The sequence below is a fragment of the Salarias fasciatus genome, chromosome 5 (genome assembly GCF_902148845.1).
Source record: "Salarias fasciatus chromosome 5, fSalaFa1.1, whole genome shotgun sequence".
Lineage (NCBI taxonomy): Eukaryota > Metazoa > Chordata > Actinopteri > Blenniiformes > Blenniidae > Salarias > Salarias fasciatus.
In genome coordinates, this window is record NC_043749.1 from 6,959,373 (window position 1) to 6,973,108 (window position 13,736).

The 13,736-nt window shown below is 45.9% G+C and overlaps 1 protein-coding gene across 1 annotated transcript; it reads left to right on the forward strand.

Moving 5' to 3' along the window:
• The first annotated feature begins 932 nt into the window (after positions 1 to 932).
• Positions 933 to 13,456, forward strand: phf20a (PHD finger protein 20, a). Its single transcript, XM_030092716.1, is given in 18 exon segments — positions 933 to 1,091; positions 3,005 to 3,111; positions 3,801 to 3,972; positions 4,238 to 4,322; positions 4,661 to 4,737; positions 4,839 to 5,406; positions 5,515 to 5,565; positions 5,659 to 5,928; positions 6,866 to 7,060; positions 7,232 to 7,327; positions 7,890 to 7,967; positions 7,970 to 8,044; positions 8,432 to 8,613; positions 8,701 to 8,800; positions 10,496 to 10,691; positions 10,794 to 11,238; positions 11,559 to 11,739; positions 12,101 to 13,456. Coding segments are annotated over 17 exon segments (2,997 nt in total). The 5' UTR covers positions 933 to 1,091; positions 3,005 to 3,028; the 3' UTR covers positions 12,244 to 13,456.
• The last annotated feature ends 280 nt before the right edge of the window (positions 13,457 to 13,736 follow it).

The following is a 13,736-nucleotide window of genomic DNA, read 5'->3' on the forward strand; positions in this document are numbered from 1 at the left end:
AATTTCATTTAGTGGAAAAATACCTAAAAAGGTTATTTTGGCCAGAAAAGCTGCAGATTTGGAACAGCCAGGGCTAGTTATTTTTAGCCAAAGTTTTGTTATTTCACTTTCTATCATCATTCTAAGACAAAAGTTCAAAGCATCAGGTGCCAATACTTGCACATAAAAAGTAAAAATCTTTTCAGCTGGCTTCAAGTAAACCACCCTACACAAAAAGTTCAATCTTTTAAATGATAGTGAATCCATAAAGCCTCAAAGCATTAGAGAATATGAGCAAAGATTTTTTTGTTTCATTTTTAAAACTGATGCAATTGTGTGAAGGAGGTTCTGTTCTTTACTTTTAATTGTGAAATGTAGCTATTCACTGTCTGAACTCTGAAAACTGGTGAGATCGAGTTTAAAGTTGAAAAAGGAGAAATGTCTCCCCACTTGATTGATGAGAGTTTATCTTTAGTAACGGGATGGAGGTAAAGTGAACTCTGAGCGAGTTCTAGAGTAATGTGGCTTACTTGGTATTTCAGGTATTTCTGTAATGCTTACTGAAAGCCTAAAGCCAACCCACCATTTGAAATGACTGGTACATTTCGGATAGATAGATAGATAGATAGATAGATAGATAGATAGATAGATAGATAGATAGATAGATAGATAGATAGATAGATAGTTCTAGCAATTTAACACACAAATACTGGTTCCATTATCTGCAAATTTTAATAATACAAATTACTATGCATTTATCACAATCTATCGATCAAGCACATTTTCTGGATTTTGTATGTAAATTAACCCTAAACCTAATGAGGGATCCATTATTTGTGCAGAGCAATCGGCAGATCGCGCCCATAACCCAAAAGTCCTGACAGATCCTGTGGATGTGGGTCTTGCTACACACACGAGGGCTCGGCTCCGTCCTTTGCGCATGCGCACTGCAGCGCCGCTCAGCGCGCGCCGGTGGAGAAGGCAAGGCAGCGGGGAGAAATTCAACTGCGTGATCTGGAGCAGACAGGCGGAGGCGGCGGTGCCTGTGCTTTTCAGGGATTACGCTGCACATTTTTTACCCCTAAACCGGACAACGAGTGACTGGAGAACAGGTAGGAGACCCGGAGCGAAACCGGCCTGGACATTTCGGAGCCGGGAGTTCCCCACAAACACCGCGGCTGAGGCCCGCTCGGTGGATGCATCAGCGGCGCGATGCCGCATGTCGGCTCTGCGAGTTCAAAACAAACGTGACGAAGTCGCTTATAAAATGCTAGGCTAGTTCGTTTTGAGCTCGGGTTTGGTGAATCCCCGGCGTGTTTTGGGGGGCCGGCCGCGTTCTTCGTGCTAGTGTGTTTGAGACATGTGTGCGGGTGGGGGTCCTCCCCGGTGGAGAAGTTTGATACGTCGCGCTTCCACGCCGCTCGCTCGCGGCAGGAAAGTCTGAAAAGTAGGCCCAGCGCGAGGCCCCGAAGAGCTCCATGAGTGACAGCGGCTCGACCAATCAGACGCGTGCGTCCCGCCCACTTCGCGGTGTTTTGACCAATCAGACCAGCCTAGTCCTCTGACGTACGACTCGGTTGTTCTCGCGCTGTATGTACCGGTTATAAAACACCGGACAATAAAGTGCCAGAGTGAGGTGGAAGTGGCCAACAATAAGAAACACTCAGCTCATTTTCTATGCTGGAAGATAACCCGGCCGGTAAAACCTTTTTAAACACGCGTTGAACGCATCTTGGGAAAATGTCCGCGTTTCCTGTTTATTCCAGTAAAATATTAGCCTGCAGTAAAAGCGACCTTTAAAAGCCATGCTTGCCGCAACCGCACCTTAATCTAATAATTCCTGCGCCTTCCTCGACTCATGTGGCATCACAGAATCCTCCGTTTCAGCTTTGCAGGTCAGCGTCCTCCATGTAGCATTTCGTGCGGGATACATAAAATCCACCTCCTTGGTTTTTTTTTATATTCTTTTTTTTTTTTTTATTCTCCACATTGTTACTTCGTGGTTATTTAATGCCAGGAATCTACTTGCACCATGCGGATATTGAAGATGCAATGTTGCATTGTCTCCTATTGTGTCTCTGCGTGTGATCGGCTGACCAGCAAACACGTGGGCCGGGTAGTGTGAAGATATCCGGTTTGTGGGAGCCAGCTCCTCCAGACAGGATCCGCTATGCTGAACGGAGTCGGCGGCATCCCGGCCCACTGTAAGACCCCCTTATGCTTGATTTTTTTTCCTCCCGTTTTTAGTTTGCTATAATCCTCGTTCGTCTGTGAATCTGTCGTCTGTATCGTGTGCATGACAAAAGAAGCGTCGTTATCGGGTGGATAAAGACGTTTTATCATCTGATCGTATCGCCCGCCCCCCTTTTGTCATATCCATTTAGGGAATGACTGTATTTGACGAGTCACATTAGATCCAGTTCAGACAGAATCATGAATTTGCTATAAAATCAGGCCAGAAGTCACTTGCTGCATCCCTCCCTCCCCTCTGAAAGGGTGGGAGCCTCCAGTGAAAAGATAGAATATGTCCGCTGTCATCCCCCTTACCTTTTCACCACCACCTGCACTCTGTTAAAAATATTATTTCCCTTTTTATCATTTCAAGACACCCATGCAACCGTAATTAGTGACTGCTGAACATCTGAACATGTCCACCACCATTTGAGGGGCACGGCATGGCTCACCTTCTGCCCGCACACAATGCTGCATCACATTACAACACATGCATTCTTCAGGGTGTGTGTATATTTGCGTCTGTAAAATTTCTCTCAGCTTGCACAGTAATGTTCTACTGAAGGAAAGGGAGTGAGGGGGTGTCTTACTTGCCATCCAATGCTACTATTCAGATGCTGAGGACTAGTTTCTTACCAGACACAAGAATGATTATAGACTTTGGTGTTTAGTGTACCTGTATAGTTTATTTTTTAATCTGTCTCATTGCACAGTCAAGCTCATATTTAGCAGTTTGTTTTAATTAGTGTGTTTATTGGTGTGCCTGCATGTGTGTGTACATGTGTGTGTACAGGAAGGGAGCCTTGATGTGGGCAGTATGAGTAAGACGCCCCCTAACAGAAGAGGGATAACATTTGAGGTGGGAGCTCAGCTCGAGGCCAGAGACAGCCTCAAAAACTGGTGAGTCATGGCCTCGCTCACTCCTTCCTCTCCATCCATGTTGCTGTCCACTCCCCTCATTCTCGCACATTAAGTTCCCCTCCTTTCTGGCCCGCGGTTAGGAGAGAGTGAAGGAAAGCTACTCGGATGTCTGATTGCATCACTGCTCTTCTGCTGTTAAATAACAGCCAGTTAATGGGATCATGCTCTTGACTGTTCACCAGAGTGAACTTTGACACGGATTTGTAATGAAGAGCAGAAGTTGTCATCTGTAACTCTCATATCAGATCACGACTTCCTCAGTTCTCTCATAGTAAAATGAAGCACTTGATTTAAAAATACGAAATGGCCATGGTTTACTGGGTTAAGCTAATAGATATTTCTTTTCATTGGTTAAATTCAATACTCCAATAACAAAAATGTAAAGATCAATACATAAGACATCCAAGTAACATAGTAACTCATTTTTATTTAAGCTCGTCATTTAAATTTGAACTGTAATTGAACAAATCAGACACAGAGTCTTGCGTGTATGTCTGGCTCTGCCTTCATTGCCCTTACGCATCGTGCCATGACCCATCGTCGTGCTACATATTCACATCATCGGGCTTCTGTCATTATGTTCTAAAGAAGGAAATAACTTATGAATGAAACACCATCACTATTCTGTCTTCCTTCCCAGTCACACGTGATTGATTGTCCTTGTGTAGGTATGCTGCCAACATAGAGAAGATTGACTACGAGGATGAGAAAGTGTTAATCCATTACCGGCAGTGGAGCCACCGATACGATGAGTGGTTTGACTGGACGAGTCCCTACCTGAGACCCGTAGAAAGGGTACAACTGAGACGGCAGGGCCTGAATGATGACGCTTCGAGTCCCGTAAGCTAATGAGGCCGTTTTCATTCCTGGGGCGTTTGGTGTGTGTGTGTGTGTGTGAGAGAGAGAGAGAGAGAGAGAGCGCCTTTGTTTCGCTGCATGTTTTGTCTTTCTGAGAGGGAAAAGTGCCCAGAAAATGACAAATTTTTACAGTTGGATAAGTGAAATGGTATCTATCGTTTCTACTCCGTGTCAGTTTACCAGTATTGTTGGTTTTGTCAGCCACTCCACCTGACCGTATGTTGATCGTGTCCCTTTTATTTTCCAGGGCTTTCGCGTGAATGACAAGGTCCTCGCCAGCTGGTCCGACTGCCGCTTCTACCCTGCTAAGGTCCTTTCTGTCAACAAAGATGGTGAGTTTCAGTCATTTCAGAGTAAATGCTGCCAACATCAAAACCATACGCTGGTTTTGTAGTGTTGTGATCTCAGTGAGATTTTTCTTAGGCTGAAAAATCCTACTTGCAACAGTTGTTTTCTGAAAGGAAACTGGTGTTGAGTGGCATCAAGCAACAACATGTGACTTTCTCTTTCACTTAGCAAAACAAAGAGGAACAATGAAGATAGATCTGTCTGAAAGTTGGAATAACTCACTTTCATTACAAACATTTCAAGCATGACTGCTTTGAAATAAAAATCTGCTGGAATCCTTGTGGTGGTTAGCATCAAGTTGCCTTTGTTTTTCTGTCCACAGCGTCTTATACGGTGAAGTTTTACGACGGCGTCATTCAGACTGTGAAGGGGATGCACGTGAAGCCGTTTATTAAAGAGGTAAACTGAAATTAATGGATTTTAAATGTTGATGTGTGTTTGACATTGAAAAGGCGGCTCTCTAACGGTTTTCTTCTTCCTCCTCCTCCTTATGCTGCCAGAGGGGGAGCGTCGGCGGAGGGAAGGCTCGGTCCTCTGACAGGACCATGGTCCGGCGGGTCCCAAACCGCAGAGACAGGAGGCCTCAGGAGAACGGGGCTCCAAAAAACAAGCGAGTCAGGCGCAGCACGTCTGACCAGGAGGACGACAGCAACAGTGAGGACGAGGAGCGCGAAGACGCGGTGGCGAACGAGAAAAGCAAAAAGGCGAACGGCGAGCTGGAGGCGACGCCCGCCGTCAAACAGGAAGTGGACACACCAGACCAGAACAAGCTGAAGGACGCAGTGGACTGCGCGGGAGTCACGAACGGAGTGAAGGTCGAAGGGGACAGTGAGGGCTCGCGCCACATCAACGGAGAGGTGAAGAAGGAAGAGATGGAAGCAGCGCAGAGTGTAACCAAGCCATACACAGACTCATCCAAGCCATACACTGAGTTACGCGCTCAGACGGAGCCGCTGCCCGTCACTATGACAACTGCAGAGTCCAATGGAGACGTGGAGCACAAACCCGGCGTCCAATCAGAGAGCTCTCAGCCCGCTGCGAACGCGCCCCCTCCGCAGCCCGTGAAACGTAAGTGTGTGTATAGTCAATTAACTGAAGTGTCACTCAGGGTAGTGAAGACGGCGTGTGTGTGTGTGTATGTTTACAAGAATTAATTGATCTTTTCTTCCTTGAAAGCGGTGAGGAAGCAGGGTTTCCACAACCCCAACAGATTCAGTAGAGAACCTCGTGAGTACATCCGAGCACTTGTTTAGATAACTTTCAGTTTCAACCATGTTTTCCTCACACAGGCCTCTCATTTTCATTTTTTTTCTCCCTCAGTGTACAGAGTGATTAAAAACCAACCTCCTCCTGTCCTGTCCATCAACCTGGACCACAACCCTTTCAAATGCAGCGCTCCCGGCTGCACAAAGTCATTCCGTAAAGCCAAGCTGCTGCATTACCACATGAAATATTACCACGGTGAGGAACAGCCTCTGGAAGGTGAGCGCAGCCCCCCGAGGAGTGTCCAGACCAGGGCCTCCGATAAACAGTCCTCTGCCGCCGGGCTGGACGGCTCCAAGAGGAGGCGCACCATCTCTGCCTCAATGCGTGAGTTTCACTTTTATCTGAAATTGATTGACTAAGGAAATGTTTTAGACTGCTTCCTAAACAAAATGATATGATCATCACCAGTTGCACAACAACTGTAGTGAAAGGACGTGACGTGGAGCAGGATGCATTTGGTTTGCAAAACAGATGAAGCCAACGGCGCGAGTCAGAAGAAGCAGACGCATAGAAAGAGTAGGAAAGTGTTTGCTGTGGAGTGATGAGGAAGTGCAGGCGCTCTTTAATAGATGGTCACAACATTATATTTTGTGGTTGTTTGTGGTTAGTCACTAGTCTGCTACTGGGGCGGGGCTTCCTGTTTTGTCCGGACCAATCAAATGAGCCGGTTTTCTTCTCCATCAGCGTTGGTTTTGGTTGACAGCGCCCCCAAGCGAGCTGCTGTTGTAATTGTATGACTTCCAAGCAATTCAGGCCGCTCTCAAAAGTACAGCGTGAAAGCAAGATTAACCAAATGAGGGTTTGAAAATTGTCCCCCATCCCAACCCCACCCACCCAAGAGAACCAAGACCTGGACTATCCTGGTGTAAAATCAGCCTCAGCAGGGTTTGGGCTGTTTTTAGGGTGAAACATCAAGCTTCAGTTGAAGAATTAAGTTTTGATGGTATTTTGCACTTTGCGTTTGTTTCTTTTAATATGAAAAGATCTTTATCAATAAAATTTGATTAGATCTTTAATTCTTTGTTGTAATTAAACAATAGCTTGGATTTGTAATGTTAGTGATGCCTAAACAAATCATTTCAGGCCTCAGGAGATGTTTTGAACATTGTGTTTCATTAGAGATTAAGATTCTCATCAGTTAATTTTCAAACTGTTTATCTACTAATTTGAATTAGTCACAGCCCTGAAATGTTTTGTATGCCTACCCTCCATTTAATTTGAGGGCGCCGGGTTTCTCTATTCCTCCTGTGGTTTCTCTCAGACTCGGTTGGAGCTGCCGCCGCTCCCCGTGGCGAGGTGAAGGCTGCAGGCAGGCGCACGTCAGCCCCACCTGTGGTCAACGCTCAGGGCCATCAGCAGAGGGCGCTGCTGAGAGAGAAGAGCAAGGAGAACCAGTTGGACAGAAATGGATGCCAGCTGCAGGACAAGGACTCAGACCGGACTGGCTTTGACATTGGTCAGTATGATGCAGCATAAAGGTGTCCCTTATTAGAGAGATTTCATTGTGTGACATCGAGTCTGACGGCTTCACTGTTGATTCAGCTTCATGTTTTACGCGGCGCACCTCCTCCAGTGTTCGCCGAACTGGTGTGTCTTCACGCTCCTAATGTCTCCTCATGGTCCTCAGGGTCGGTAAAAGACAAACTGAGAGACAAACCAAAACAGAAGGACTTCCTCCGCATTAAACTAAAGAAGAAGAAGAAGAAAAAGAAGTCCAAGTCGGGTAAGGAGCAGTTTCCTGGCATGAAGCTGCATCACCTTTCTGCTGCGCTGCATGTGCACTCGCTGTGACGTTGTGGAAACGGCTCGCCTGCGAAAAGCATCAGCGGCTCCATTCACTCCTGTCGGTGTGGCGGCTGAGCCGCTGTGTGTGGGAGAAGTGCTACATTTGTTTCCGGCTCCCTTTGCTCAATTATGCCAATCAAAAAAAAAGAAAAAATGAAAAGCTCCTACTGATTTCTGCCCGTCGTTGGCCTGCTGTTACTCTTATGTGAGAGAGGTAGTGATGAGCAGCCAGATTTCAGTGATCCAAAGAGAAATCCCACGCTCTTGGTATCACGGTTGGTGTTCCTACGAGCGCGTCTGGCATGCACGCCACTGTCTTACCTTTAGACCGTCCTCCACTGATTGAGAAATCGGGCATTTCTTGTCCCTGACTGTGATATCATTTGTCCGTAATGTATGTTGTGCCGCGTTTTATCACCTCCTGACGGGTGTTTGTTGAGCATTACCAAAGCTGACGTTTTTGTTCTACATCTGCTTCCCCCCCTTCCCTGTATTAACAGACTACACAGGTAGTGAGGAGAATATTGACATCTCTGTATTGGGTCTTCAGTCCAAATTGAATTTGCCACTCAAAACCCCCCCTCACACAATCACAACCCCGAGGCCTACCCCAGCAGGCCTGGATACAGCTACTCAGAGCAGATACATGTGGATGGTGGGTATTTCTGCGACAGTTTGTGTGCGCTCTTTAGTTTTCATTTGTGTCTGTGTGTGTGTGTGTCATTAAGTCGCTTCCTTCTCCCGACATTTTTCTGTCGTCTTTGGATTCAATCGATCATGCCACTGTTGTTTTTTTTTTTTTTTATTATCATTTTAATTTGTCGCTCGCCACACAGAAAACCCGTTTGGTAACCTCATGGTTGATTGAATCCAGAGCTGCTCTCTGCTGCTATGGCTTGCTTCATCACATAATCATAAACATCCTTTGAAATCCATTCATAAGAACAGATTCTGTGGAGTGAGATAGTTGCAGTCCAGCCGAGCGTTCTGACATGAAACCCAGTCACAGAGTTTTCCCCGTCTTTACCCCCGCTGCCCGCAGACGAGGACAGCATCAGCGACTGGTCCACCGACAGCTGCGGGTGGAGCGATGACGACTTTGAGGCGGACCTGGACGTGACCACGCCGCCGCTGAGCGTGGACTCCGGCGCCGTGGACACCAACGAGCAGGAGATCGTCCGGTGTATCTGTGAGGTGGAGGAGGAGAACGACTTCATGATCCAGGTGAGCTGCTGGGGTGTAGTTGGGTCTCGGTGGCTGAGGGTGGAGTGACAGAGCAGTGACGCCAGGTTGTTGTTGTTGTGTTGTCAGTGTGAAGAGTGCTTGTGCTGGCAGCACGGCACCTGCATGGGGCTGCTGGAGGACAACGTACCGGACCGATACACCTGCTACATCTGCAGAGATCCCCCAGGTGAGAGGAGCACACCCCCATCTTCAACCAAGCCGTCCTGCATCAGTCACATTTTTTGATATTGAAAAATTATGAAGGGTAAAAAAAAAAAAAAAATCAAGTTTTGTGTTGAGAAGAAAACATGAAAAAAGACGGTTATATTTTACATTTTACGTATAAATGGAAATATTTAAACCCTTTATGAGTCAATAAAAACACTAAGTATTGCAATTTTGATATGACTTGTGATTGATAATGTGACGTTGATGTGTTTCTGCTCAAGGATTTGTTCTCATGCTCTTTATTTTTTTTTTTCTTCAACTTGGACTAGTTTTGAACCAAGCAACAGAGTAATGTTTATGCTGCCAACGTCTGGCTTCCTGCCTCCAGGGGTGATTTAATGTTGAAATAATGAAGGAATCTTTGTGGAAACATTGAATTTATTGGCATTCAGTCAGGAAATTTTAAATGTTGATATCATGAAGATAAGTTAGCGATATACTGTGTGGCCCTACTTATGAAAAAAACAAATTCTGTGATTGATCGCCTTCATACTAAAAACAATACTGTTGTTGCTTTCTAATACAAGTTCTTTTCTTTAATATGGAAATACAAAACGGTAAAATTTTAGCTTTGGCCAGCTCACAGGGGCAGTTCCAAAGCATTCTCTCTAAAACTTTCAGTTCATCATACGTTGGACTAAATATCGAGCCGTAGTTCAGGGGGAGCATAAACTCGTAGTTGGACAGCTGTTTCATTTAAATGAAAAGAAGTGTTTAACATTCGACTCTAAACGATTTGTGTAATTGCTGTCCTGCTTTCTGCTCTGTGCTTTCATTTCCTGTGGTGAATTAGATACGCTTCTGTCTTAATTAAGCTGAACCATCAGTCACTGTGACGATAAACAGCTCTGTTCACATAACAGCTTATTCTATATATCCTCACTCCGATTAGAGTGTCAGCTGTGAGAAACACTGGCTGTTAATCCACCTATATAGCAACATTAAACTATTGATGTGCTGTTAATTCTGATTCACCTGTGAACATGTATCCTCAAACAGAGATCTTTTATTTTATATTGCACAATATATTAAGGTCTATATGGTGAAATCTGAAGTTTACTCAGGTTAATCTTTTCATACGTCACCGTTATTCTTCCTGCAGTGCAGTTTTTTCCACTTGGTCTGTCTTACAACACAAATCAGACCCAGAATAGAATTCTACTTAGAAGAAATGGGGATCAGAGGATTGATTATTTCTATATAAGTCCGTAATGACCAGACCTTTTTGTTGCACATTTGAGTTTTGTGAAACTAAAAATAAGCTGTCGATAGGTCGGCTGACCTTTCCTTTTTAGCAGCGATGAGAACAACATTAATACAGGCTTTTAGGAGCTGTACTAAATGTGGAAGTAAAGAGCTGCATGACTGTGCAGGGCTGTTTTTAGCGGGTGGAATTCAGCAGAATTGATTGTGCCAGAGTGGAGGAGTGGACTGGTGTGCCGGATCAAAGCGAGTGAACAGCACTGCCTGTGGAACTGTGAATTGTAGGAGGATTGTTCTGGTCCTCTACTGCTCTATATGTGTGTTTATTACCTCGAAACATTTTTAAAAAAGAAGCTTGTCGTTTTCACCTGATTCAAATAGACAGCTGACAATATGTATAAGATTCGTCATTTTGAACCGGTTTCCTTCCGTTTTCCGTTTGTCCTCTCAGGTCAGAGGCAGAGTCTGCGCTATTGGTACGACCGTGAGTGGCTGAGCAACGGTCACATGTACGGCCTGTCCTTCCTGGAAGAGAACTACTCCCACCAGAATGCCAAGAAGATTACCACCACCCACCAGCTGCTGGGGGACGTGCACCACGTGGTGGAGATCCTCAACGGACTGCAGCTCAAGATGAGCGTCTTGCAGTGAGTACAGAGGAAACCACAGTCCTGAATTATCCAGCTGGGCTGTCTTGTGTGGAACTGGCTTTACGGGATGTTCTCATTTTCTCTCTTCTGGCCTTTCAGGAGTAACACTCACTCGGACCTGCAGATGTGGCGGCAGCCGTGGAAGCATTTGGAGAGGTCCCAGATGTTCTCCGAGTCGTGCCGGGGGAGCTACGCCGCTCCGTCTCCCATGACGCCCGACGAGGACATGAGTCGAGGGGAGATTCTGATGTCCAACGCGCTGGAGAAGCTGAGCCGGGCCGCCACGGCCGCCACCACCTCGTCCTCCTCCTGCTCCTCCTCGCCCTTCCCTTCCTTCCAGGACTCATACATTACCAGCGAGCACTGCTACCAGAAGCCCCGGGCGTATTACCCGGCGGTGGAGCAGCGGCTGGTGGTGGAGACCCGACAGGGCTCCGAGCTGGAGGACAGCCTGAGGAGCACAGAGGAGCTGCTGGAGCGGGAGCAGCGCTACGGGGGCCTGCTGGAGGCCAACAGGCCCAAATCTGCAGCCAACAGTAACAAGGTTTGCATCCTGTCCTGAAATAAAAGGCAGTTACACTGAAAGATAAAAGCAGGTTCTGACATTTTAGGTGAAGAATCAATTATTATAACTGGAGAGCAAAAATGTGAGATTTGTCACATAGCAGTGAGTCTCAGACTCAAAAATGCTCTTATCTAGTCAGTTTCAGTCTGAAAATAATGTAAACAAACAACGTATGCATATTGGAGCAATGTTACAGCCAAGCATGGCCCCTCTTACATGCACAAAGTTTGATAATTGGCTAAAAAGTGGAATTTATATTTAGGTCTGTACAGCATCTAATTAAACCTGAACCTCTCTAGGCTTTGTTGGGTTGTTCTGACGCTCAGACTGAAATCAAAGAAGAGGGCAGGAGGGACCCTGAAGACACAGCAGACAACAGCAAGCAGCACCAGCAGTGGCAGATCAACCTGCTGGATCACATCGACGCAGTGCAGGATGAGGTCTCACACCGGTTGGACTTCATCGAGAGAGAAGTGGACGGTAAGGCTGATGAGGGGGAGGAATAAAAAATGAGCAGGGAAAGATCTAGAAAGTCTATATTTGTGATGATTAAATATTGGAGTGATTACTGTGGTCACAGGACGCCTACAGTTTTTCTTTATTTAGAAACAAAATACCTTTGATGCCTGAGAAGCACCATAAAAATACAGTAGCTTGAACTCTCCACTCAGTGTTGCAAACTGAATGTGAAGGCTTTTGCTTTGATGCTGTGAGATTTTGCAGCAAGAGAAAGTTTTCCTTTGTTCAGATGACAGAAGGTGTGTGTCCGGGAGCAGTACGGACCAAAACAAGCTGAGGATCACATACCCTGACCTGACTCTCTTCCCTGTTGTCTCTGCAGTGCTGGAGAGCTGGCTGGACTACACCGGAGAGCTGGAGCCTCCCGAGCCTCTGGCTCGTCTCCCTCAGCTCAAACACCGCATGAAGCGGCTGCTGACACAGCTCGGCAAGGTGCAACAGATCGCCCTGTACAGCTCCACATGAGGGCGCCAGAGAACGGCGGCAGGCTCGGCGTGCGTGCCGCACTAAGGAACGGTGCAGTGGAAGGAGCTCGCTGGTCTGTGGCTGCAAAGATAACAATATTACTGCAAGTCCAAGACCTGGATGGCTCAGCACTTTCTGCCTGACCTGACCTCTGCTGCTGTTTCTCCCTGTTGAAAGGTTCTGTGTGGTGGAATCCGATGCTGGAGCCAGCCTAGTGTCATGTGTGTAATTCATATGAACACGTGTGGAAAGTGAGCATCTTTAAAATCAGGATTAAACACAAAAAGTAACCTCGTAAATGCAGGAGAAGATCCTTAGGACCAGATTTCTCATCTGTGGTTCCCATGCAACTCTAAACCTATCGAATGCCTTTTGTCCGAGCTCCTGCTTAAGGTCACCCGTCTCTCCGTACACAGTGCTTTACAGGCAGAAGCTTTAGAATCAAATTGCAATGGAGTATCTGAACCATCACTCTTTGCAATAGTTCTTCGAACACATTTTGAGCGTGTGTTTTTTTGTTTTTGCCGTTCCAAAGTCGATTTTTTTTTTTCTTTTTCGTGTGTCCTGACATCGTGTTCTCAGATTCATGCTGCACCTGCAGACGGACGGCGACTTGAAAAACAGTTCTGCACAAGCAGCCGCCACACCTTTTCTTTAGTTGCTGATCGACTCAAGGGTTTGTTTGCAACCACACTGTGAAGCTATTCTCGTCAGCCATCAAAGGCGTCTTATTTTGGGCTTCAGAGAAGATAACAAAATGTGATTTGTGCTGGGTCTCACGCTGAAGCACTGCTTTCCTAACAGTGTCGTCATCCGTGTATCAGGTTTGTTTCTCCGTCACTTTCCGTTGCTCATACTGTTTATTCTTGGCATTGTTGTTGCTGTAGCACTTGACCTATTATTCACTGAAATCTGTAACGTGGACTTGTCTCTTATTTACCTTTGCATCTCGTGTCAGTGACAAATACTTAGAGAACCTATGAATTTATTTTCCTTTTTTTTTTCCTGTTTCATGTGTTCATTTACAGTATTTTGATTGTTTGTAAATATGTCATTGAAATGTGTTCTCCTTTATTGACAATGTTCCAAATACAGTTATTGTATGCCACTGTACTGTATAAGTGTCTGGCTTAGAAGCAGGGAAATGTCAAGACAATGCAAACAGATTTCCTGGTACATAAATAAACTTATCATTGTTATTAATCACTATGAACACGCTCTCTGCTGTTTTCCCTCCTCTTCCTGTTTCGCAGTGATGCCGAAGTTGCGTCATTGATGGTTTGATGTAACCTGCTTTATTCGCTGCTGATCTTACACAATCGGATCGACTCTCAGGGCAGCAGTGTCTGCAGACTGAAGACAGGAGCTCCTGTTCCCTGAACTGTAGAATTCTCTGCTGAGGTGGAAGACTCATTAACTTACATGCTAAACTGCAGCTGCTCATGAAGCAAAGAAGAAAAAAAACACTGGGGAGGGAGAATGTGAGATTTGTC